Genomic DNA, 27,230 nt, shown 5'->3' on the forward strand with positions numbered 1-27,230 from the left:
CAGTGGCATGGGCTGCCCAGGGAGGTGGTGGAGTCACTGTCCCTGGAGGCATTCAAGAACTGCGGAGATGTGGCAATGAAGGATGTGGGCAGTGGGCATGGTGGGGATGGGTTGGACTGGATGATCTTAGTGGTCGTTTCCAACCTTGATGATTCCACGTTTCTATGATTTCAGATTTAGTGCCCTTTGTTCTGATAACCTGTCTTTTTGTTACTGCTCAAATACTGATTTACATTTTGACATTGCTCATAGGTGCATCGCTTTTTTACCCTGTATTTGACCACAGGGAGTAGCTTATGTCTGACCAAGCATTTCTGCATCTACAGTCACTGAAAACACAGTGTATTTGATAGAATGATGCCCTAGGAGTCCCTCCGAGAGCTAGCTTCAAATTGTAAAGCTGTCACTCCTGCTGTTTTAGTCTGTGCTCTTCACTCTAAATGCAGACATCTCATCCTCTCCTGTCTCTTCCCACTGCCTCCTTCTGTATCTCCTTTATCTCCTCGTTTAAGATATATAAAGCCTTCTGAGATGCCCAGCCCCAACAATATCTTCCCATTTCCATGTTCCCTCATGTCCAAAGTCCTCACTGTGCCCTGACAACTGACCTTTTAGTAAATGCTTTATGATATCTACCTGGAAACACCACACCACATGTACACAAATTCCACTGTACATCTAGGGGTGTTTTCCAGGGTCTGGCATTTTGGAACAGTCCAAGGAGGCATCATAAGCTGCATGTATTTGCTGCTGTAAAATGTAGACACATAGGTATCCACCTGCCAAAGCTCTCCTGGTCCATGGAAACAACTCATATGAAAACCCAGCAGACAGGGAGCTCAGTGCTCTGCTCACCTCACTGAGCACTCACTTCAGCTCAGACACAGTCCTTGCTCCATCCTTCACTATGAGAGTCCTTGGATTTGAATGTAAACAAGAAACAATGAAAACTCTTGCTGGGAAATTTAATAGGCTCACCAAGTTTAGAACTGCACTACTTTATAAAATCAAACCATGTAATGATTTCTTAAATTGTAATTAAAAATTATAGCACCAAAAATACTGTAGTGATGAGCCCTGGTCCCTCAGAGGAGCACAGCAGCTCCCCAGAGAGGGGTACAGATTAGAAAACACATTCCACATGAAGGCTTTTACTGTAATTATTTGCATAACTGGATTAAAGAAGTATACCAGAGTGCCTCTAAATCTTATTATTGTTTATTACTCTGGATATCAGAGAAAACAGTAATTACATTTAGCAGAGATTTCTGGGGCTGGCTAGGTTCAGAAGTGAGGCTGTGTGAGCATATCCACAGTCACTGCTGTGGCCAATGGGACTGCTGAGAAGACAGAAGGAGCCTCAGGACCTAAAGACAAGACCATCTTGGGCTGTTTCAGCAAAACCCAATCCTGCAGGTGACAGTCCAAATGCAGGGTTAGCAGCAGAGCCCCACGTGCAAACACAAGAGCTGGAAAATTCAAGGCATGCACGCAGTGCACCTGCCCTTATATGAGGGTGCCCACCATGCTGAGTACTTCAACACGCAGCCCTTGGTTCTGCCGTGAACACAGCTCTAGTGACTGTTGATAGCAAAAATGAAATTGCAAGGAAATTTGTGACAAGGGATTTCAAATGTTTTTCCCAGTGTGTGCATTGACATCTCTGTATTTTTTAACCAGAATAGTTTACTGAATGTTGATGAGCAAAATGGTACAGTTTCACAATAGGAATGCATTTAGAAACCAGTGAAACCATAATCATTTTCTTCTCTCTCCCCCGTTGCCTATTTGCCATGCCTGGCAGCACATGCATCTCTGGTCACACACAGGTACAGTAGGTTCAATCTGGCTGAAAAAGGACATAACTGCCCCCTGGTCTGTGCTTTTTCTATAGCTGGGGTATCAAACAGCTCCTCATGTCACTTAATCCAGCTGGAAGAAGCCTCTTCAGAAAAGATGCCTGGTGTCACAACTTCTTCCCTGATTCTTATCAGTTATCTCCGATATTTTCAGTTCAGACAGGGGGAAGAGACTAGGAATCATTTGTTCGATTATAGCCTTTAACTCCCTCCTTCTATTGAAAGGTGAATGTCAAAGGAAATTGTTTCCTCCCAAGAGACTCCTTCAAAAGAGAGCACTTACCACTCTGCCTTCTGACAAGCCTTTCTTCTGTTGGTCGCGCAGTGCTCATCACAGCTCAGTGACAACAGCCCCTTCTACCCACCATCTTTTGAAGTGCTCTTGAAGGCCCTATCAAGGTCTCTGTCTGCCTCTGGAGATCAAAGCTGATGGCAGCATTAGCCATTACACACATCAAAATCTGTTCCTCAAGGGATGAGCAGAAAGCTTCTTGTCTGACAAGGCTACGCTGATCTCCATTGGCTGGGAACATGGTCACCTTGCTGAAGGGTCAGCAAATTGGGGTTGTATGAGACAATGGCAAGCACACAACTCAATATCTTGTGGCATATCTTAATGTCCTCCTATTTTGATGAGTTCCCACACACAGTTTCCAGCCTGACCACCCTTGATGGCAGCATCAGCAAATTTACCAGGTGACTTTGCTAATAGGCTGTCAGTCACTCTGCATCAACCATGCCTCACCAAACAGCTTCACTCCTGCCTTGTTTGGCCTCTCCCAGCAGTTCAGCTCATCTCACTATATGCCGTGATACAGCTCACAAGACACAGCAGCTTTGGGATCTCACAGCAATGCTCCCAGCAGCCCTGCTCCCTGATCGCAGTGTCAGCTCTGCACGAAGTGTACTTTAGAGAGCTGAGGCTGTTCTTCATCATGGCCCTAATGGAGGAGATCTACAGGAATACTGTCAGTCCTTTACTCTGAAACTTATGCTAGGAACTGTATTCTGGGTAGATAAACAGATTTGATTTCAACCCAGTCCAAAGATTTAATCCCCTCACTGCGTATCAAGGTCTTATATTCATCACTGCTTCTCCCTGTTCCCACATCTATGCTGCCAGTGACATGAAAATGAGATAGGAAAGATTCCTGCAGTTTACATAAGGGGGTTTTGTTGTTCCAAGATCTCCATGGCCTCTAGCTCCCATCAAGGAAAAAAAGACATTTGGGGATATGATCTCTGCCTCTCCTTCTCCAGTAGGGCTGGAAGTGCTGGGGAAGTAACCCATGAGACATGTGGTGTTATGACTGAGCCCCCAGGGATGAACATTAGCAACCAGAACTGATTAAAAGTGGAAATGACTTACGAAGTTGCAGGAAGTGCACTCCCACCAGCTCTTATGTTTACAGCACCACGCTGGCCATAATGCAATTTGTAGCGGGCCCAATTTTCTTCTTTCTCCAGGCAAACATTTTCTTCAGCTCCCCCCTAAAGCTGTCATGAAGCCAGGCGTAGAGGAAGGCATTGGTGCAAGCAGACATCATGGCAAACCAGTGGCACAGCAGCTGGATGAAATTGAAGTACTGCTTGTCAATTAAACTGATATCTATGTCCTTCATCATGTTGAAGATGTGCAGAGGCAGCCAACAGACTCCAAAGGCTGCCACCACTAAGACAAGCAAGCGAAAAGTCTTTCTCCTTCTTGCCCGGTCCCATTCAGCTTGGCCTTGGGTGACATTGCCTGGGACCACTCGGTTTTTCAGCTTGACTGAGATTCGCAGGTAGGACAGGGAGATGACAGCCAAAGGCAGCACGTAGGTGATGATGAGAGTGCTGTAAGCATAAGCCAGGCGATCTCTTCTCATGTGGAACCAAAACTCCTCGCAGATGGAGAAGTCCAACTCTGGGAATTCTGCATGATAAGTGTGGACCAAGGCTGGGGCAGCCAAGGTGCAGCTCAGCAGCCAAATGGCAGCCAGGATATAGGCACAAACAGGGATAGTGAGCCTCCTCCGGAAGGGGTACACCGTGGCGTAATACCTATCCACAGCTATGACAGTCAAGGTGAAGACAGACACAAACACCGTGACGGGTTGCATCAGGAACACAAAGTAGCACATGAAACGTCCATACACCCATCCCCTGGGCTCAAAGGCATACGCGAGCGTCAGGGGCACGCAGGTTGCACACATGAGCATGTCTGAGAAAGCCAGGTTGCCTACCAGAAAGTTGGTCACATTGTGCATTTTTTTCGTTTTGCAGATGACATAAATAAGAAGATAATTCCCAATGACACCAACAAAAACTACTAGGGAGTAGCAGGGGATGATGAGTGGCTTGAAGGACTGAACAAACTGGAGCCCTGAGAATAAATTGCTGGCGTTGCTATGAATTGCAGAGAGGAAGCTCTGGGAGGTTAAATTGTCCGAATTCATCATTTCCCTCCTTTTGTCGTCTGCCATCAGCTAAGTGAAGTAGTTACCACTGCACTGCTCTCGCACTCAATCAGTGAGGATAATGAATGGATTACTGGCTGTGCAGAGGTTGCCACATGGATAGTAAACAAGCATCTGTAAAAGCAAAAGGAGAAGTTGTAATCCTCGTGAGGCAGCTTTCAGCAGTTCCTAGGAAAAATCAAATACAGCCAATTTCCATTAAAGTCTTCCTGTATTTACCATTAAATCCAGGTTTTGACAGCATACCACTTAATAAACATTTAATGCAGGGAGTACTTACTGCAGTGTTTTTCTAATCCCATATGATTTTCCTGTAGATGCCAAGGAGTGCCCTAGATGTCTGGCTTCTGCAAATCCAAGAGCGTGTGTGTGTGTGTCTGTGTGTGTGTGTGTGTGTTAGAGAGAGAGAGAGAGAGAGAGAGAGAGAATACATGAGTGAGAAAGAGAGTGATGCGCATTTACAAGCTAAGTGGAGATCAGTGTTTTTAAACAGTCTTCACTACTAGGTCATGACAGATTTGTCTGTAAGCTTTTATCCCTATTGGCTGCCCTGAGCATTACGTTGCTCTTTGCGTGTGTCTTACTGATAGCAATTAGTTCTTGAATATACTTTCAAGAATTCCCCTTTCTTTGCAGTATGTCTGTACTTGCCCTTCCCAGCTAGAATTAAATTTGCATTCATTAACACGAGCCTACACTGCATCTAATCCCAGATCCACTTTGTCACAGTCCTCAGAGCGCCCAAAAATGCTACCTGTAAATCTGCTGCTGTGATGTGACCGCAAAATGGAATTCTGATGACATGCAGACACCAAATGAGTGCTTACACCACTAGAGGGACTCAGCTACGCACCTGGAGAATGAAGTTAATGCCTGGAAAGGAGCACTGAGCATGGAACATAAAGTATCTTATTTTCTAATAGTGTTAAAATGTTTGCTCATCCCTGGTGAGTATTTTCAGTGGGGTTTACACATCTTTAAGAGTAAAAACATGCAAAGATCTCAAAGGAAATAACAGCAGCCAAGCAGCTTAGCTGTAACGGCTCACCTGTACTGAATTACAGCAAATGGTCTCTAAAATTGCAGCAGCACAAATATATTTGGGATGTTCCTTCATTAGGCATTCACCTTAAGAAGATACTAACACACTAAACAGCAAATGCAAGCCATTCTCTAAAACAGCACTTTTGTTTTGTGTGGTTCAGGCATTAGAAAACAAAAGATCAGGGTAGGTGTGCGGAGAGCACGCATTTAAGTAAACATCAGCATCAGGCTCTTACTTACTGTCCTAATTCTCCCTTTACTCCCTCCATTTCAACCACTTTGGGACCAGGATTTCTGCTGGTTAAAAAAAAAAAAAATATGTGAAGCTCCACAGTTTCCATTTACATCCACTAAAGATACTTAAAAAAAATAATAAAACAGAATAAAAGGATAAAGGAGCAGCCTAACAGCTTTTGAGTACTTCAAAGCAGGGAACACTGCAAGGTTTTGCAAGGCACTGAGGGGATTTAGCCACAACTACAAGGGGCAGTTTATGTCCTAATATCTTTGACTACTCAAGAAAATATTAACCCAGTGTTTTCTATGAGGCTATTATTCTCTCAGTTTGATGGGGAGACTGATTACACAAATCAAAAGTTTAGATTTCAAATGTGTCATAATCCTTTCTCTATTCTTAAAGAGGAGTTAATCTTGTGTAGCCTTTGCTGAGACCTAAGCCATTCTGCCACAAATACTTATTGATGGATGGGCATTTCAAACGTAGTAAGTGCTGATTTTGCAACTACGTTTATGATTAGATTATGCTATGGGCTGGAATATGGCCATTATTCTAGCCTGAGGGGAGAGCAAGTGTGTAACTGAGGTGCTCAGAAGTACCATCCTTCACTTCATGGACATAGTGACCTACTCATGACCCGTACAAAAAATGGGATGCTATATCCCACTTTGGAGTCCAATCTCATGTATCTGAGCTGGAGGGGACCCAGAGGAATATAAACTCTATTTGTCTCTACATACTCAAATCCAGAATAGCAGGAGGATTTAAGGGTAATGACTCCAAAGAGGAATCCTACTGTTTTCACCATTGCATGTGACCATACTATCTTCTTATAAGCAGAATGCTGCAAAACTGTTTCCTTACACTCTGAAATACATTTGTTTCACTTAGTGCGGGAGATAACTGATCTCAGTCCTACTGCGGTCAAACTGAGCCTTTTAGATGATTTCTGTAGGCTTTGGGCTGGGTCTCTCTTACAAGCCAAAACACACAGAAAAACAAACAGTGAGCATTTGTAAACAGACTGCATACTGCCCACATCCAACTGGAATTTTGATGCTTATGCTAGGGAAGAAGGCTCACAATAATGTCAGTGCACACATAGTACTTGAAAATCACATATTTAACTAGCTAACTTTTCTTTCTCTTTCTGAATAGCTGCAGAGTGGATCCAATGAATATCCTCATTGCATTCCTATGAGAAAAAGGTTTATGCTTTGCTATGTGAGAATAGAAATCAAACAAAATATCTAAAGTAACCTTCAAGATCACCTTAATGTCCAAGTCACAGAAACCTGTAAGCAAGTTTAAATGCTCTTTTATTTCAAGATGTAGAAAACAATTTTCATGCATTTTTCTGACCTTTGCATGTATTTTCTTCACCTCTGAAGCCAGAAACTGGTTCATCCTCTGTTTGAAGGCTCCTATCTTAAGTCTGTTAACGATTTTCTGTTTGTTTTGGCTTCAGGCAGAAAGTTTCCTCAGTTCAGCTGTATTCTAAAGCCAAGACCAGAATAGAAAGAATATTTCAGCATTTTAACCCCAAGAAATCCTCTTCTGTCCTTTCAAAACTGCAAATATTAGTCTTGTCTAGAATTTCCCACATTCGATGAAAAAGTCCTTCATGTAAGTCTATTTCACACAGAGAATATACCTATTTAAAGAGAAAAGGTCACAGAAACTGCAAAGCGTCTCATTAGAACTGTTTTGCCATTCCAAGTGTGTCTGAGTGTCACACATACGGATGCTGCTTAGTATCTAATTGAAACCCTTGTCTTCCTCGAGTCAAGGGAAAATGTGTGATCTGAAGCCAAATCAACAAATCTTCACAGAAATGTTTCACGGCTGCACTTCCATGAACTCTCACACTAATCTGTCCAGCTCTTTATGGACACTGAGCAGGAACACTGTTAGCTTTCATAAAGTGATAACCTCCCCCTAAAGCACTGAAGTTGCTCTGTACATGCATGCTTAATCACCCCCACAGTCTGTGGACGAAACAGCATCCAAACATGAGATCTAGTCCTAGCAGCTACACTGGCAAAATTAATAGATCTTCTTAAGTTAGGAGGCCCTCTTCTGTTACTTCAGCTTTACAGACTTCCAAAAGAATTCTTCTGTCATTTGAGCCCCAGTTACAGGTGTTGGTTTTCTATGCTTGTGTTCCTTTGATATGAATCCTTTTCTGTAATAAGGAGACAAATAATATTTGTTACCACAGAAGTCCTTGATATTCTTTCAAGTCTTCATAGTCTTCCAGAGTCTTTCATATTCTTCCAGAGATGTCTGGTGGAAAGCAGAGTAGGTAATTCTTGCCGAGTCTACATTAAAATTCTGCCAGCATTGAAAGAAGGAGAGACAAGGGTTCCTTTGCCACTTTCTTAGGATCTGAGAGGGAACAACAAGGGTGCATGTCAGATAATTTCAAGACAGGGCAGCCTGTACCTCCAACTCTCATTTAGTCATCTGAATGCATTGTGTCTGCCTCCACTGTGGACTGAGACATCACAAACTCTAAAAAGAGTGTTTACTGCTAAGGGACTCACTTGCAGTTTTTTTGTTTGTTGCTGCTGTTTTTCTGTGCTTGAATAGGGTACAAAAGGAAGCTCTTACTATGTTAGCCTCCCATCTACGAGCTATTAAATTCATTTTATTTATTAGTTAGGACATACAGTAGTTCCTATCAATTTCAACTTATATAACACATATGATGTAGCATATGAGGAACTGTCAGCTATACAAAGACTAACAATATTGATAAAGGAACTGGTCTAGAGGGCATTAATCTAGAGCCCATTAAGAATTTTGCTTGCAATTTAACAGCCTTGATAGCTCTTTTCTTTTTATTATGCTAGAATGAAAAGCAAGCTAGCACCAGCAAATTTGGAAACAGAGGTGATATGAAGGGTTACTGCACTGTTACACAAAGAAACTCTGAAACCATGAAGGTAAATGAAGTTTGATAGTATTATAGAGGAAAAACTTGTCATAGAAGTCAGGATTGAGGTCACCTGGTAATAAACATTTTCACTGTGGCTTAGGAGGGAGTAGTTTCTGTACAAAGAAGCAACCAATTAATTTGGAGGTGCAAGGAGAAGAAAATCTATGACTTTGTGAAGGATTCCAGGGTGAATTTGTCTCTACATTGCATCAATTTCTGGACAATTTTCCTGCTGTGAGTGTCTATTCATTAGAGCAGAATGTTGTATTATTTAAAAACACAGGGGAGGATGGTAAACTCCAGAGTAGGTGAAGAGGTATTTTAGCTAAGGAACAATATGAATGAAAGGACAAATTCAGCATAGACAAATCTAGGATGAAAAGTAGAACACTTCTAAGTGGGAGGGTAAAAAAGTCCCCTTTGGAAGCGCTGACTTTAGGAAGAAACAGTGTATTATGGGGAATAAAACACCTATTTTTAACAGAAAGCTTGAGTCATTTATTATGTGATATGATTGCCTGCATGGGGCTCGGGATTCAGAAGATGCCATCCAGCATACATTAGTGCAGTTTTAGACTTTGAACTTCAGTCACTCTTCCTTGAAAATAACACCACTAACAGTATTTCCATTGACAAAGTTCAAAAGATAGGATTAAAATTTCTACATATGCACACCTACACATATGGACACAAGTAAGACAAAGTCCTAAAATGTTCTCAGTATTATTTGTGGTTCTTTGACAGGAAGATTTGCACAGTAGAACCTGTGCTGCTCAACTTGAACTGCACTTGAACATTTGCCAGGTGAACTTTCACTGTTGCTGATCTTGGCCTCTGTTCAGGGCATATGATCTACAAAGTAAGGATAAGGGTAGGGTCAGCAGAGTCACTACATAAAAATATTTAATCCCCAAAGTATTTTTATCAGTACAATTACCAATTCTTTCTCTGCTCTTGCTTTCTACTGCAGACTCCTACCCAGACACTTGATACAAACAAACTTCATTCCCTCACCTTCACACCCTCATAAGATTTTCTTTGCCAGCCAAAACCATTCAGGAATTAATGATCAAGAAAGAAGATAACCCGATCTTTTATTTTATTTTTTAATGTTAGGGTGCTGGATTTTTTTTTAAATTTCTAATCACAGGACAAGAAGGCCAAACTCCATGGTGATTCAAGAATTATGCAGGCTGAATTTTTTGACTAAGCATACTAAAGAAGAATTCTACAGAAAAGTAGGCACTAAGTGAGTAACTGTGACCATCTCTCACTTGTCTGGATTGAGTTGAGTAGAACCTGTTGAGTTCAATAGAATCTGTTATATTTGTATAACAGATCCCTCTATGAAAACTCCCACAGAAATTAAAGGTCTCAGTTACAAAGCAGGATTAAACTGGAGAAGTATGGGAGCAGATTTGCATATCCATCAGATCCAACAATTCTTACTCAGCCCCCAAGAAAAACTAACATTTCTCCTCCTTCTACAAAGTACTAGAGGGATATACAATACCAATACATGCCCCAGGTTAGTACAGACTGTGGGAATTAACTCCCAGAAACACCTGCACATCAAACGCTGAGCCCTGGAGAAACTTAGGGTTGTAAATGTTCCCTGCAGACATAAACAACCGGGAGTTAGGTTCACCATACACCCTGAGGGGCATGTGCACAGCCACGCCCTGGTGAAGAAGAGAACTGACAAGAAAAGCCAACAAGTTATTTGCAGCAATAGGGCAAGATGCTGCCTGGCCACCGACACTCCTCTACAGTACCGTAGAGAAGCTCTGCCTCTCTGCTCCCCCAGTCTGTTGGAGGGTGAACGCCTTTCAAGGGATCATCTACCTGGGGAGAGGAGATGGGAGCGAAGCTTCAGCACCAGGGACAGCGGTCCGACCCGAAGCTGCATCTACCCAAAGCTACCCTGATAATGAGTGATGGGCAGGAACAAGACAAAAAACTGATACCTGGTGTACTGTAGTGACTACATTGCCATTTTCACATGCTGTTTTCATGGGGCAACGAGTTCAGTTAATATTTTTCATGTAGAAAAGGAAAAAGCCCAGAATACAAACACCATTCCAGGCATTCTTGGTTGTTTATATAAACTAATAAAATCAATTTTCCAATTAATTAATTATCCCATTAGCAGCAATCTGCCCTGGAGCTTTGAAAGCTCTTTATACTAAAGGTTTATCTGGAGGACTGTCATGTGGTTTGATTATGGTTGCATAGTAACACCGTACCAAGAGAATACAATTTGGCAATACACCTTCCTGCTCTTTTACACAAGCTCAAGTCTGAAGAAAAGGAGGAAAAGAGATATTTGGCTAAGAAAAACCCTACAGACATTTCTAATGCAGTCTTCTGTATGTTTTCAGCACAGTCTCATTTAGAGTGAGATGACATTTCAAAATGAAAGAAAAATAAGATAGAACATTTTCCAGTACATGGGTAGTCACAACACAAGTGCAGTACTTTCTGATATTATATAGCACATAAGGAGAACTTGGATTAAATCTACAAGGTATAGCATGCACCATATGCTTACATGCCTTACATCTTTTTTTTTTTTTTTTTACTCATGTTTTATTTTTCATAGTCACAAAAAAAAAAAAAAAAAGACAGAAAAAAACCACAACCATACCCTCATTACAGTAGAAGTAAACTGACTTGTACTACACTAGATTTGTGTACCCCTATTCATCTAGTAGGGCTCCGGGTGTTCAGAGAGACTTGTTGTGGGGAAAAAAAAAAAAAAAAAAAAAAAAAAAAAAAAAAAAAAAAGATCTTCCCAAACAGAAGACAATCTAATCTCTGCAAATTTAACAAGCCAAGATTCTCACAGCATTTTATACATAATAATGAATGTCTTTCTGACACCAAAGGTCACTGTCATGCCCCACATTAAAGAGGGTGAAGCTGAGGATGGAAAATTTTTATCCTACAGCAGTATTGATTTGGTGTTAGAGCTGAGAAGTGTTATCCTACCTAGTCAAACCACTGTTCTCTGTTATTATATTAAGTATCACTCCAGAGGAACAAGAGGATTTCTAATTGACCATTCTTTCCTTCTCCTATTTCTTTTCCAGTATTGCTAAAGCCTAGATTCAATTAGGAAAATTCAAAATACACAGCAAACTCCTCCAAAGTTTTCCTAACGATGCCTACTGACTTATGTTTTCAGCAAATTCAAAAATCTATCCTACATTAGTAATGGTTCCTATTTTTAGTTTTAATAGGCAAAAGTAGCTGTTTCCATGGGGCAAAAGAAGCTTTTGAGCCTCATTAGAGTTTTACTTAGCAAACAAGTTATACAATATTCTGGTTAATAGGAAATGAAGAGGGGAAAAAAACCCAATGATTTCTGACCACACAGTAAGTCTCTCTGAACACTGGTATAGTCTTTTTACAGTCAAGAACCCAAATCCCATTCTCTTCAGTATCTGGATAGAACTGGATTTCCTCAGAAATGGAGCAGAATACACTACTGATGGAGAGCGACTGAGACGTGCATGTCAAAGCTCAGAGGAAATGCAGTGGATGGAGTAAATATATTCTATTTTTACCTAAGTATTTTAATTAAAAAATACTTATAGGCACCTCCAACAGTATTTCATAAAATGCTATTAAATCCTGAAGTAAAGGTTGTCTTGTGAATAACATGATATGCTTGGAGGAGTGGTGCAATGTCACTGACACTGACACGCAGTTTTCAGTGCAAGGCTAAGGTTATCTCAAAGAAGAGATAAATGGCTACTCTGTATCGGGATCACAAGACAGAAGAAATCAAGTCAGTTCCTTCCTGCTCTTGTATACACCAAGTAGCTGCAAGGGCTGAAATAAGGCAACATACTGGTAACCAGGTTATGAATACTGAAGGCAGGTAGAGGCAGTGTGATGTGGGTCCCCAAAGACACAGCCCCCTTTCAGCCAGCCCTGTCAGTTCAGCTTTGTCCCTAGGCAAGACAGAGACATTCCTCTGGTAGCACTACATGAACAGCAAGAGGCTTATCCCTCAAGTTTTTCAACATCTGGCACAGACGTGTCAGTCTGGAGGTCATGTCTGAATGAAATCCTACAAGGAAAAGAGATTTCAGAGTATCTGCACCACTGCAACCCAGAGGCAGATAAGCAGTGGGCCAACAGACTGGTGAACAGGTCTCGTTTTTCAGGACATGCTTGTAAAGCCTCAAGCCTTGGTCTAGCCTGTAGTTAAAAGTAAAATGCTTGAAATGGACCGTAATACGATCTATTATATAGGCTATTTTCCTTTAGTTCCTCTGAGGCATTTTTTACCCCACAAAGCAGCAGTGAAGTCAATGTCTCTACAAATTCTTTCATTTACATTCTCAGAAAAACTGAACTACTTTGAGCCTGGAGCCTAAACACCTGGGGTCTATGCCCTGGTCAGTGACATTTTGCATCTAAGACTCGTTCTCCTATTTGAATACTAAAATCCCATCTTTGCAATCAGTGCAATAACATGAGATGACAAAAGTATCCCCCACTTCTGGCTTTAAATACTCGAGATTGTATTCCCCCGTCACATAGCCTCTGAACCAAACCTATATAGCCTGGGGTTCACACCTTGCTTCATGACGGGAAGTTTTAACAAATTGCAGTGAAACCTCAATAGCTGAAAGCCAGACAAAGGCATCTTTTAATCATCCAATTAGGTGGAGGGAAGAGCTGGAACTGCTTTCAGTTTGGAAAGAAGGGGAAATCATTAAAGGAAATCATCCCCCTTTCTTTTTCCAAATAATTAGAAGAACCATCTGTATGTTCATTGCACTACAGCTAAGGGTGCAGATTTGCATTTCAGAGAGATTTGAGTTCAACCAGCAATACTTTGATGTGTTAACATGAATGATGCTAAAATTTCTAAGGCTTTCAACGTTATACAAGTAAAAAAGGGTACACATGTCACTATCCAGTCACTCCTTTTAAAAAGACTATTCAGTGGAGCCAAATTTCTGTTCAGAGAATTTTCTTTTTATCTCTGAAAGCATATTAAAAAAAATAATGTGTTCCCATTAAAATATAGTACTTACAAAATGCCTAGCTATAGCTCTATGTATCTATACTGTCAGACTATGCAGTACATGCTATGATAATGTAAGCAAAATTGCAAAAACTTTTTAAAAGCCCAGATATAAACAAGTAAAGTGAACATTCCAATTATTTATGTTTTTACCCAAAATAATCCCTAAAATACTTCTTCTGTGATTTACAAGCACGTGGCAAAATTGCAGGCACAGAATCAGAAATAATTAAAGCACGCTGAAAACGGAAAATGAAAACAAAAGTTCTACAGACATAGTTTCACATATATAAAATAAACAGTCTCTAGTGTAAGACCACCTCCGATTAATCTGGAAAGAAACTTTTCCCACTATTAGTTCTTTGAGCACTGTGGAAATCTGCATTTGACCTGAGGCAAAATGGAAATTATAAGGTAATATAAAAGACGCTACAGATCTCATAAATAAAAGACCACGGGATGCCTAAATCCTCTCATACAGACCTCTCACCATGACTGAAATTAACTCATACGGATAAGTAAAGCTGAATTTAGTTTCCCTAAGATCCCTTGTGATCATCCCATTCCCTTAATATACTTGTTCATGTCATTAAGATAGAGTTCGGCCCATTTATTTACCGATAAATTGTAAACTTCAGCTCCAGCAAGGCTAGACTTCAGCTCTCTGCACCCAAGTCTGTCCTCATCATCCATCATTATTACTAATCATGCATTAGCTCTTACATGAAAATGCACGTCCTAGGAAAGAGTCCTCCAGTTACTGCTACACACTGGATATCTTTCACTTAACTTCCCTCTCACCACCTGTGAGCTGGTCAATCCTCCTGTACTTTCTGTAACTTCTGTCAGCTCCTTGCTCAGTTATGCTCAGCATCTTCTCACAATGAGTGCAGCAGTTTCTCTTGACTTCTTCAGTTAGCTAAATGTTCAGGCCAGGCCATTATTCTGCTCACTTAATGGACCCTACCTGATCAGGGACTTGTCCTCTGCTGATAGAAACACTTGATCCTTTGGGTCTGGTGCCAAGGAGAGACCTAACTGTGCTGCTGCCAGAGATTATGCCTCTCTACAAGGAAGATTTTCTGGTGGAACCTAGTGGATCACATCATTGCTAGTGAGAATGTACTCAGTCACCTTGGGGAAGCGGTCTTGTGGACTCATTCCCAGGACACTGTTCACAGATAGCTGAGTTCTTTTGCCTGGGGAATCAGAAAAACAAAACAAAATATATAAAGAGAGCAGGTATGGAAAGAGATGAAAAAAAAAAATGGTTGAAACACTAGAATTCAGTGTTCTTTCCCCTCATTTGAACATGGTCCATGGAGAAACTGAGTCCCCCATGTTTGATATATTTATCCTCAGAGCAAGTTCCGCTGTGCCTCAATTTGCAAAAGATTAACAGAAATACAAAGTTACTAAGCAACTTGCTCAACAGCAAGAATAAAGGAAAAGAAAGAGAGGTCTTAAAAACTACATTACTAACCCATGCAGTGTCTTTCCTCTATACATGAAAACAGAAGTTGGAAGATGTTCATCCAAAAGGCAATGGGTCAGAATTTGATGAATGATAAAGGAGAGAAGAAATTTATTTTGCTCCATTAATTCTGAAGAGCTAATGTCATGATGTTATCTCGACACCAAGTCCAGGAGGCTTTGTCATTGATTTCTACAGGGCAAGGTTTTTACCAATACTGTGTCAAAATGATGTGGCTAATGTAAACTACTGATTAACTCAATTTAAATTAAATAGCACTGTGTGTCGTACTGATCTGATTGAATCTGAACACACACATCCAAGAAAAAATGGTAATCTGTACTGCCCTCTCAGCATTCATGCTTCATAATGAGAGAATTTCCTGCTAAAATAGATTCCCAATTAATGCTGTGTGATAGTCTGTGGCAAAGGTAAGTATTCATAAGGACTAAATTTAGCCTCGTGAGATATATCTCCTAGACCTTCCTGTGAGCTCAGTGGAACATGTGACTCAGAGGCTGGTTTAAAAGAGACTGAGTTAATCTTACGGATCACTGACAGAAGAAATCTCTCTTTTCTTCACCTTTTCTCTTTCTCCTTCCCACTCCCACTCTTTACAAAGGAGCCAGGGGGGTTAGACTTTGGTTATCACTCAAGTCCTCTTTCTTTTGATTGAAAGCCTGCGTTATAAAAGCATCCTTCTATAATACATAAAATAAGGACAAAACCATCAAAACTCCACGTTCATTCAAACATTCTGAGTAACCTGAAAAACAAGAGTAAAAGGCTGGATCCGCACTAATCAAGCCATCATTCCTCCGGACCTCACTAGGAAGTATTGTGTTTGGCGTTTTCTAGGAAACAGTTTGAATACCCATGTAAGTTACAGAAGCTTCCAATTTAGAAGTGTCCTAACCTGGAAATCCAAACTGTCAGCAGTGGAACAGCTCAGTATTCTCTGAAAATCTGTTTACATTGCATGAGGGTTGAGTATCCAAATTTACAAGTCCCTTACAGAAAGGACACCCAACAATTCGATATGTAGTTGTTTCACACTTAAGGAGACAAATTGCAAAAATATGAGAATTTTCTGCTATTTCTGGTTTTTGCTGTTGTTTCTATTCTGTTAATCTCAATCAGTTTTAGAGCTGCTAGGTTGTGTCAAAGTGGTTAACACCCATTACTCCTTGCCTTAATTACTCAGACACCTTATATCTTACCTTTTACTACAAACTACATAAGTTCTACATCAAAGGATCTAGTGGCATGGATCTGAATGAGCAAAGTAAAATAATTCAGTATAGTTCCAGTACTTGTCCACAAAAAAAAACCGCATTACTAAGGGAGCAGTTTTCTTTTTGTACCATTTCTCTCTGAAGTTAATGCTGCTTGACTACAATGAATCACAGTAGATGATGTTCCCATTATCAAGACAGCACAAGTAGTTTATAATTCATAATCAAGCAATTTTTAAGCCATTTGAAACACTTACTGCACTTGGAGTTACTCTATTTTCTGCCACTTACAGCAGTAGTTGTCTACCTCTAGTTTAGCTGATTGGTTGCAACACAGAGACCTGTTTCACAAGACTGAAATTACACACTGCTTGAGGGCTACAGAAATGCTGCAGAAGCAGTGAGGAAGAAACAAGACAGCAAAAAAATCACAGAAATTTTGACTGGCTGAAAAACCTGCTTCACCTTGACAGGTTGTGGAGGAGACAATTGCAAGCATTTGCTCATTCGTTAAGGGTGAAACAAAGCTTTGAGAAACTGAAAAACAAAGTGCTGGATCTCTATACATTCTTGTCATGGAAAAAGTCACATGCAAGCCATTGGAACAGCAGTTTTTATGAAGTCCAACACCACGTTCATAAACTGAACAAGAAGATCTGGAAGGTTCAGCTGGAAGTACATATTTGGTGCAGTGTGGAGTCCAAAAGAATCCACCTCGATTTCCCCACAGTTCACTTTATCAACCTGACAGCCCTTTCAAAGCCACATATCATGGACATAGCTTTGCTGCTATATTGCCTTAACAACGTAGCTGAAAATGACTTATGCCAGCAACCAAAAATAAGTGTAGTTCTGTGACTCTCAGGGTCTGAATGTGTGTTAAGCATCCAACTGGGAAGTATAAAATTACTGGAGCTGGAAGCACAGGATGTTAACTCCAGAAGCTGAAATAGTCATCTTGCTGTAAGATACATACAGGGACACTCACGCTTCCGATGGGGTTTTATAGATACTGGATGGGGAAAATGAGTTAGTTTTCTGCGTTGTCATCAAACATAATTGAGGCATTTGGAGATTTACTAAGTCAACAGACTTCATTGTCACTGACTACAATACAAAAAAACTCAGGGTCCTCATTGTTGCAATGATCTAGCAAGTTATTCCATAAAAAGCAGAACACCAAAGCCTGGATTCATATAGGTATCTATATTACATCTCCTATATCACTGCAGCTGACCCACACATATGCCCTTTATTACCTGTGCACATATTGTTCTTGGCTTCCCGTTACAGTCACCAACTGGTGAGGACTGACTGGCACTGGGAATATCTAGTAGTTAAGCTAATGCTTGACATAAAAAGAAGCTGAAGAACTACTATTGCTGGACCCATTTGTTGACCAGATGTTCCTTGGGTTTTATAATCCAAAAATAATGTAATATTTCAAGAACCCTCTTCCTGCCAACACACACGTACAGCTAGATTTTACAATGCAATAAAAGTTTGCTATTGAAAGCTTAGTCATTCTGACTAACATAATGAAACATAATTATTTTATGCAGAAGTTACATATGTATTTGTAGTTATCCACAAAATATTTAGATATTTTAAAAGGAAAAATAGGAACGTCTCTGAACAATAGATGACAGGATAATTTTGGTTGGCAACGTGGCACAATAAAATGTAAAATAGGGTCTTGTATTTCAGAAGGAAAGTGAAGAATTATAGTTAATGGAACTTGTTACTATATATGAGTTATACACTCTTCTGATACTTCTATAGAGTTTGAGGGTCATGCCTCATGGGGAACGTGATCTAGGAAAGTAAATAAGATTTAAAATGTCTTAGCATGGAAGGACAGGAGAAATATTCACATAACAACATGAAAGGGGCAAATCAGGATTGCAAAATGAGAATATTGAAAAGTAATTACGAGTTTAACACTGACTAAACCTTCCTGCTCCTTGCCTTTGAATATTATTTGCGGCCTTCTGAGTCACAAGGTAAGCCCATGACAAAATGAATTGAAACTGCATTACAGAAGAACAGCAGCAGTAGGGTAAATTATCTAACAGCCTCCTCTGTTTGTGTCTCTTGGGAGAAGAAAAGGAAGAGGAAAATCAGCGTACAGTGATTCTTTCACTACTCCTACTGCCTCCCAAACGAGCCTAACATTTTAGGTTCATCTAAGCCAACAGTTAAATCCAAACAGACAAATTCAGTGGGCTTTTCTGCCACCATTCTGTCTAATTAAATATATTCTGATCTCCATTCACCACAAATAATTTTAAAAAAAGCTGGATTTTAATTATGTCACTCTTGCTTTTAGGCCTATAAGCCTACTGCCTGACAACTTTATGAGTTGTTTACCAGTTTCTGCTTCCTTGTGCTCTACCACATAATTTGCTTCCTACACTAAACCCATAAAGTTATCAATCAGGCAATAGGTTTTAAAAGCAAAGCAACATAATTAAAATGTGATACTTTTTTTGGCAGGGATCGTGCCTGACTGCCTGACATATTTAACTACAGAACATGAAATTTAACTAAAGAAAATGAAACAACTTCCATAGTACTGCTGAAGGCATAGACTGAACTTCAAAACAGGAGGCTAATAGCAGACTGCTATAGCAGCTAGTATGTCTGCATAATTAGAAAAAATTACTGTTGGGCTTTTAACATTAAAAGTGATCAACATATCAGATATTACACGAAACAGAGATATCTTATTGTTAAATTTTAACAAGTTTTGTATTCCATCCCTTCCTCAGCAATTCTCTCCTATGTTCATTAGTTAATTATTTCTGCCCAGAGCGGTAAGCTTGTCATGTTCAAGAAACAACCAGAAAATCAGTAACTTGAGGGACTCTCGGAAGCTTTGATCATTCATTCCCTGATTTTAACCTACAAATCTTTCCTTTTATCGCCTTGAAAACTCTTGCTGTATATTCTCACAGCAGAGCCTCAAACGTTGTTGCTGGGGTCTTCTCAGGTGAACTTCTGGTAAACATCTTCAATCCCATGTTGCTATAGAGAGCTCTCCACAGGAGCTGGATGCTGTGGAATAAACACATTAACCTGATAGTCAGAGCTTCTCCAAACAACTAAGCACCTTTAGTAAGAAAACCAAAGACGTGAATAAGCTCAGCAATTTTAACTTCTAATTACAGCTACTCAACAAATCATGGTATAAGGCAGTCACAAAACCACGATGAGCCAGACAAAGTTATTTGGCAACGTTAGCTCTTCAATAAGGTACCAAGAGCCTCATTCAAAATCAACTACAGTGTTTACTCCTGCATACAATGATCACTTCTCATTTGTCCTTCAGTAGGTTAAATAATCTGTAATTAAATAGTAAAGATATCTTGCAAATATTAGTCATCTTAGCAAGATCAGCAGCTTAGTCAGGGATTAAAAGAAACAATAATTTTGAAAATTCTGTGCACTTTATCTGGAATCAATACAGATTTGTTTTGAATAGTTAGTGCTAATTGCTATAAATACTACCAGAAATAAATGCAAAATATGTTTTAGAAGACTTCTTCCCTCTCCAAGTAAGAAACCACTTCACTAACCTCTTCATTCAAGTGATGCCTGCATGAGAGTCACACATTTCCCAGCGCAGTCACTGATTTCAGGTTAAGTAATTCATTGGAATTTGAACTCATTTGTAATTTAACAGCTCTTGGATTATCTTATTTACTGGATGACTGGAAATTCAGTATTGCAACAATTAATTTCCCAAATTAAACTGCTTCCAGAATGTTAATCACACTGTAAAAGTCTAAATATAACTCTTAAAATATGTTACTGACATTCACAAATCGAAATGGAGGGATTTCCTCAAAATCTCTGTTAGGGAGATTTGGTTCACGAGAACAGGAAGGTGGAGAGAGCAGCATTTAGGAGCCAGGAATTCATGGACTGTCCTTGTTCTACCTTAGCTTGAGTCTCAATACTCTAAACAGTATTTTAAACATACAGAGTGTTTACAAGCTCTTGCTACAGCATCTATTATCACTGATTAATTTATTTTGAAGTATTACAAGGACAAGGATTTACTAATATTTCATTCTGAAGAGGCACAGGAGTGAAAATTTTGGGGTCCAGGTCTAAATCTACCAAAACAGTGGACGTGAAAAGCGTGCACCTTGACAAAGGGCTCATATTCCCGTCCTCTGTTGGAAAGGAATTCAACTGGTTACACTTTTGAGTTCTGCATCTTTTTAATGTCAGCTTCCTTTTCACTGTCAGTCCCCTTTCTGGGTTCATGACAAGGACAGCCAAGCAGTGCTGGTGACAATGTGACAAACATATGACTTCCTTCTTTCCGTATCTCCCAGCTCTGGGCACATACTGAGCTCCAAAGAAGCTGGAGCAGCCTTTCCTCTTTTGCCATTATGGTCACGTTCAGGTCCACATTTCCACACGTCTGTGCTCAACCAGCCAAGAAGCTGCAGTGTCAGGGCTGCTGTTGCAGCTTGATGAGTTTATTTACTTTGTTTTCAAATGCAGAACTTATTTAAATAGCACAGCCAGCTGATGTAGTTCCCAGTTCCTCTCCGTCTCCTACTGCAGTGTTGCTCTGCCCCATCCGTGTCCACGCAGCAGCCTGGCAAGCTGCACTGTGGAACTGATCTGGCTTAAAAATAACCCAGCAAACAGCAAAATGATTAATAGCCAGGGCTGGATCACAGACTGTTCCCCAAATGCTCTATCTGTGACTCAGTCCCATGGAAGCAGACCTCATGCTGACGCAGCTCTTGGTGCTCAATGGTGGCACAGAAGAGGCAGGTGCTTGCAAGGCAGCACCAGGGTGGTGCCATTCAGGTGGACCTGAATGAGTCATCCTCAGAAATTATCTTTTTTTTTTCCACAAAGTCTCCACTGGTACGACATTCCAGCCAGGTTACTTATAACAACCAATGCCACTGGTTGAGTCTGTTTTGGAAGTGGCATTGCAGGTTGGTTCAGTCATACACGTGGCAGTAATAGGTTCAACACAGCTGACACAGACTCATCCAGCTCATCCCAGTTGTGTTTTGTGGCACGTTGCTTATTTTCCACTGCACATACTGGTGCAGGCAGGAGGATGAGATCTGTGTCAAAAATAAGTGGGCTGGATGCAACAGCCAAATTTTCCATGGTAACATCCATTACCTTGAAATTTGGCTCCACATGCCTATTCACTGTGTGGACAAACAAATATGGTCTTAAAAGCATTCTAAAGGAAGCAATCAGTGTAACAGAGGCAATACAGAACTGCCATATCTACAGGCAAACAAAAGAAGTTCAAGAAAGAGAAAATCCCCTTTTTTTGTGTGTGCATGACACAGTATCGTTTCTATTGCTCCTTTTTCCCCCTCTCTTCCAGTTCATTTGCACTTAGAAGTGCACCTTTTAGCAAGGTCTTTGGACTCCTTCCCCAGACAAAAATAACTTTCTATTTCTTCCACTGAGAAGCAAAGATAGTAAAGGTATTAGCTACACCAAAGCTGTGCAGATGCAGGTTCTATTTATAACTGCAGTGTGAGTAGCCAGTCATGCAGAACTACTTTCCTCCCACTGGCATCACACTGTGTTCAGTACCAGCAGGACTGCACTCACCTTCATCCATGCAATGCCCCTTTAAGCTTTGCAGATCCACAGCTTGCAGAGACTCAGAACAGAGCAGTGATTAAGGGCCAGGTAGCAGCATCCCATGGAAAAAGCCCTGTTTGGCAAACTGAGAGACAGATATAATGATATATCACTCTCTGTTATCTCAAATGTGAGCTGTGCCCAGTGCACATGGCCAATAAGCACACAGGGTTGGAATCCACATGAAGACCTCTGCTTTAATTCTGGCCAGAATCAGGTACTTGGCATTCCTCCACAAAGCAAGCACATCCCCAAACAGAAGCACAGTTACTTATACTTGGTTGTTTACAAAACCATGTCTCTTTACAGTATCCAATCTGTTACTCAGATTAGTTGATGTAGAGTATGTGTATTACAGAGTCAAAAGTTCTAATTCTGGAAGGGGATAGCTGCAGTCACATATACAACTCAACTTCATACTGACAGGCATGTTTTTTAACATGCAATTTGGTCTTAGTGAACCAAAAGGTCACTCGTAGGGCACTTTCTCATCCTCACTTGTTGACACCAAATCACTATCACATGTTTAACGTGCCTATGGTGAAATAATTTACATATATATATTCTTTCTCTTTTTTTGTTTTTGTTTTGCATATTTGTCACCAATCATTTCTGCTTTCTTGTCCTTGATGGTACTGTTGGCTGTCCCATTTGAGGTCGCCGTGTCTCATTTGTTTGTCTCATGGTAGACTACACCTGGACAATCAATGGGACGCCTCTGAAGAGTTAGATCTGAAGATTCAATAACTACGCTGGAAGATTTTCTTTGATACTTTCCCCATTAGATAGTCATCACTTTTCCTTTTAAGCTTTGTTTGCTCTGTGTAGCACTTCAGTGTAATAATAGGTACAATTAGGTATAAAAGAGATAAATTTTTGGCAAAAAAAAATGAGTATTTAAAACATCTGTGAACAACATTAATATAAATAAATGCAGAAATAGAGTGACTTTCAATGAAAATCATTTGCATTATTAAAAACATAATTCTATTGAGGTCCAAACAAATTAAGTAACATGGAGAGCACCAGAAGGAAAATTACCCTTTCATCTACACAAATTACTGGAAAGTAGTTAGACAAGGTGATTGTTATGCAAATGTCGATTCAATGCAATCACAAGTCCTGGGAGTATTTTCTAAGCAAGCACATTCACTCTGTTTCTAACACATCCTATCTTCCCCCTTCCAATAGGTTTTCTAATCAGCTCCATACGCTTTGTCTTAAAAGCAATATTTGCAATTGTGAACATTCACACGTTCCAAACCTTCCTACAAGCGATGGCTAAGAGCATAGGGATGACAGACCCCACATTGCCACTTGAAAGATGCACAAGTATCTTGTGCACCAGACCTCTCTCGTAAGTACTCTTTGAAGGAAGCTGAGCTTGTAGTGAAGAAACAGGGCGTTGTATTGCATCCACATTGAAGTAATGCTGCATGCATGAGTAGCTACTACACAGCAGCAAACAAAGACAATCGTGGCTTTGAGCTGACAGAGTACAAACCTGAACCCTGGAAATAAAAGCAGAGGAATGTCACTCAGAGGAAGAAAAATGATTGACAGCCTCATCAGTTGATCCAGCCTCATCAGAAGTAGAGCCAAAGCCTTGTTTAGAGACAGCTCCCATGGGTCTTGCTGATCATCAGCTGTAGTCCCTGCCTGCTACACTTTTCCAGCCCTGTCCTCACTTTCTGCATGGCACTGCACTCACACAAAATGCCCCATTTACTGAAGTAAATAGCTAGCTCCCCTGGTTCCCTCCCAGATCACTCAGCTCCCTCAGAGAAGAGAGCCAGCAAAACCCGTTGCAGTAGGCTGTTAGCTGCGCTTGCCTCACTCCTGCCATTTATATCACCATGCTGAGATGCTTTACATTTGCTTTGCTATTTGCTCTTTCTCAGCTTCCCAGTACAGTTGTGAAAGAACCAGAGAAACAAATCCACTGGGGCTGGATTTCCTACAGCTCACTGTTCTCATGAAAGACTCAAAGGAGCTCAATATAAATTCATCTAAGAGGAGGTCAAAAAGTAAAGCACTTCCAATCCATATAGACATGGGGAGAACATCTAATAATGCAGGGATTATTAATCTGCCAAGGGAGAAATGAGAGCTGGAGGCCAAAGATGAGCTGGATAGATTAATGCTAAAAATAAGGCACAAAATATTAGCTACAAAGTTAATTGGATATTTTCCGAGAATATAGATTCTCTGTTGCTAGAAATCTTTCTAAAGGTTTAAAGGTTGATTGCCTTTCTAAATGGTATTCTGCTGCTCACATAGGATTTACGTGAATGGATGAATGAGGTTCCTTGTGCCGTACACAGTATTTGATTAGACAGAGAGCTCTCCTCTTTCCTAGAGACAGTATATTCCTCAGGAAGCAAGAGGAGTATATATAGCTCTATGCATTCAGAGTGTGTACATCTATGTGTGCCGTACAACCTTTCTTCTTTACCTGGGATTTGATTGTGCACCTTGACTTCTATTTAAAACGATCAGCAAGGATGTTCATGAACCATGTGCTTCATCCCTGGGTCACAAGCACAATTTCAGATCAAATCTGTAACAAACAGCCATGGGGTTTCATTGCTCTGTGACGAGGAAGAGTAGGGAGTGAAATTAAATTATGAGGACAGCAGCTGAATATTCCTAAACAAAAGGTTGTTACTGGGATGAGTACAGACACATTTAAAGGCTGGACAGAAGCAATTCAAGAATACTGTGCACATTCATTGCACTGGTTGAGAGCGTGAGCTCACTCCTCGTGCCATTTTAATGAGGCAATGCAGGGAATTAAAACATAATTCTTTCATTGTGTGCTGTCTCTTCTCTGCATTATTCCACCTCTCAGCATAAAGAGAGATTATCCCACAGCACAGGGAGCGTGGAGGTTTTATTTTAAGGTGAGGAAAGCCAAGAACTCTACTTCCTTATGAGCATGCTCCTTTATCCACAAGTAATAATGGACAAACTCCCACTGGTTGTAGCAGACTGTATTTGACCCATATCACTGTAGATTTTTTTTGATACTAACAGTGCAAAATACCTGAAATAACTACGAAATCACAGTAGGTTTGTTTAGAGTATGGGGGTTTATTGTTTTGTTTTAACAACAGTTGTAATAAAAGGCACGTTCTTTCCTATCCATTGGATTTTATTTGTGTCATCAGACAGAAGAGCTGGAGCTGTTAGAAATCCTGAAATGGATCCCTAGTTAACAAAAATCTCCTGGAATGACATGAGCCTTTTGTCATTATTTGAACAAAAGTGGGCCCTTGTAATAACAGCCTGTCAAATACCTTCCCAAATCCCAGCATCTCAGTCTTCCCAAAGGGATCTACTCATTGCATATGGAAACCAAAACCATGGTGCCTTGTCTCCACATGCTCATCTACCTTCCTTTAAGCTCCTTTAGTACATGCTCCACTTTTGATGTATTGTTGTGTCTTTTCTTTCTCTTAAACGGTGCAAGAGAGCTCTGCTGTGCCTGGTTTGACACATAGGCTGCGGTTCACCTCACTTACAAACATGCAAACCACTGCAGATTTAGTCTGCAACAGTTTCAACTCCTAACAGTTTCAACTTATTTTCAGTGCATTTGGTAGATGTAAGGAGAACCGGAGCACTAAAGCCCTTTGAGCCCATAAAGCTGCTGCTCTCAGGTGCTTGTAAATCCACCCCCTCCTGTTCTGCAGGCATGGCCCTTCACTGTTTTGCTTTGCCAATTACCAACTGCCTCTCTGCAGCTGATGTTAACAGAGTTGCAGCTTAACATACTGTCAGATAGGATGACTGTTGCTGCTTGCTGGATGAATAATGGACTTTGCAGTTTGAGGGATGAAATACAAAAGGATTCTTAAAACTTGGATGGGATAAACATCAGAAAACAGGGCATTGGCTGAAGAAAAACAAAAAAGAAATCATTCTGGGCAATGCTTTGCCACGTTGAATCGTAGACTCATTTGTGTAGGACGGGACCCTTAAAGGCCATCTAGTCCAACTCCTCTGCAATGAACAGGGACACTCACAGCTCCATCAGGTTGCCTAGAGCCTGGTGTAGCCTGACCTTGAGTGTCTCCAGGGATGGGACATCAACCACACCTCTGGGCAACCTGTTCCAGTGCTTCACTACCCTTATTGCTAAAAAAAAAAAAAGCCTTTTTCCTATATCCAATCTTAATCTCCCTTCTTTTACTTTGAATCCATTTCACCTTGTCCTATCACTGCTGAAGAGTCTGTTCCCTCAATCCTTACAGCTACCCCTTAGATACTGAAAGGCTCTGAGCTCTCCCCAGCACCTTCTGTTCTTCAGGCTGTCCAGCTCTCTCAGTCTATCCTAGTAGAAGGGGCTTTCCACCCCTTGGATCATTTCTGGGACACTCCTCTGGACACGCTCCAATAGGTCTGTGTCTCTCCTGCACTGAGGACTCCACATCTGGATGCAGTACTCCAGGTGAGGTCTCACCAGCACAGAGCACACGGACAGGATCACTTCCCTTGACATGATGGCCACTCTTCTTTTGATGCAGTCCAGGATATGGTTGGCTTTCTGGGCTTCGAAGGCACATCGCTGGCTCATGTCCAGTTTACCATCCACCAGTATCCCCAGGTCTTTTTCGGCAGGGCTGCGCTCCATCCTTACAACCCCCAACTTGTATTAAGACCTTACACTTGAAATTGATGAATCTCATGAAGTTCACCCGGACTCACTGCTCAGCCTGTCTAGCTCTCCCTGAATGGCATCCCTTCCCTCAGGCATTACAACTGCACTGCACAGCTTGCTGTCACCTGCAAACTTGCTGAGGGTGCACTCAAGCCCACCAATGACATCATCTTTTCTTCTATTGTCAGAATATACCATGTCAGTATGAAAAGTCAAAGTTATGGGGGAAAACATTTTGATACCCCAAAACTGATGCAAGCAAGGATGCCCAACAGAACACATTCAAGCTCTGTCCCTTCCACCAACGTTTCTGTGACATTATCATTGATTCATAGATTTTATTTCTCCAATTAAGGTTGGAAAAAGACCACTAAGATAATCAAAACCCATCTCCACCGTGCCCACTAACCGCCAGCAATCTCCATTCTTAAGATGTCAGTCATCAATTACAAAGCATACTTTTTGTCCACTCATACAGATACCTCTACTGTACGTGAGTAAATCATACTAACAGAGGAGTTAATACATTGCATTTAGTGCTCTGAGCTCATGTCACTCAATTAACTTTCAATATCCCTGGTGTTGCCATGCCTACAGAGCCAAAGCATCATTCAAATGACGACTCCTCCA

General features: G+C 40.8%; 1 protein-coding gene and 1 long non-coding RNA gene across 5 annotated transcripts in view; one reads left to right on the forward strand and one right to left on the reverse strand.

Moving 5' to 3' along the window:
• Window positions 1–4,246, forward strand: part of LOC121111176 — a 104,007-nt gene extending 99,761 nt beyond the window's left edge. Inside the window, exon 3 of the long non-coding RNA XR_005860898.2 lies at window positions 4,125–4,246. This is a non-coding gene — a long non-coding RNA (uncharacterized LOC121111176). The remainder of the gene's footprint in view (window positions 1–4,124) is intronic.
• Window positions 1–27,230, reverse strand: part of PRLHR (prolactin releasing hormone receptor) — a 66,444-nt gene that overhangs the window by 8,338 nt on the left and 30,876 nt on the right. Inside the window, exons 3-8 of one of the 4 annotated variants that reach the window (XM_046942969.1) lie at window positions 21,905–22,022; window positions 14,720–19,351; window positions 7,817–7,988; window positions 6,963–7,097; window positions 5,603–5,659; window positions 3,229–4,432 (exon numbers count right to left, since the gene is read on the reverse strand). In XM_046942969.1, the coding sequence (XP_046798925.1) occupies window positions 3,266–4,324 (1,059 nt within the window). In that variant the 5' untranslated portion in view covers window positions 4,325–4,432; window positions 5,603–5,659; window positions 6,963–7,097; ... (1 more) ...; window positions 14,720–19,351; window positions 21,905–22,022 and the 3' untranslated portion in view covers window positions 3,229–3,265. 4 annotated transcript variants of the gene reach the window in all.

The sequence above is a fragment of the Gallus gallus genome, chromosome 6, assembly GCF_016699485.2.
Source record: "Gallus gallus isolate bGalGal1 chromosome 6, bGalGal1.mat.broiler.GRCg7b, whole genome shotgun sequence".
Classification (NCBI taxonomy): Eukaryota; Metazoa; Chordata; class Aves; order Galliformes; family Phasianidae; genus Gallus; species Gallus gallus.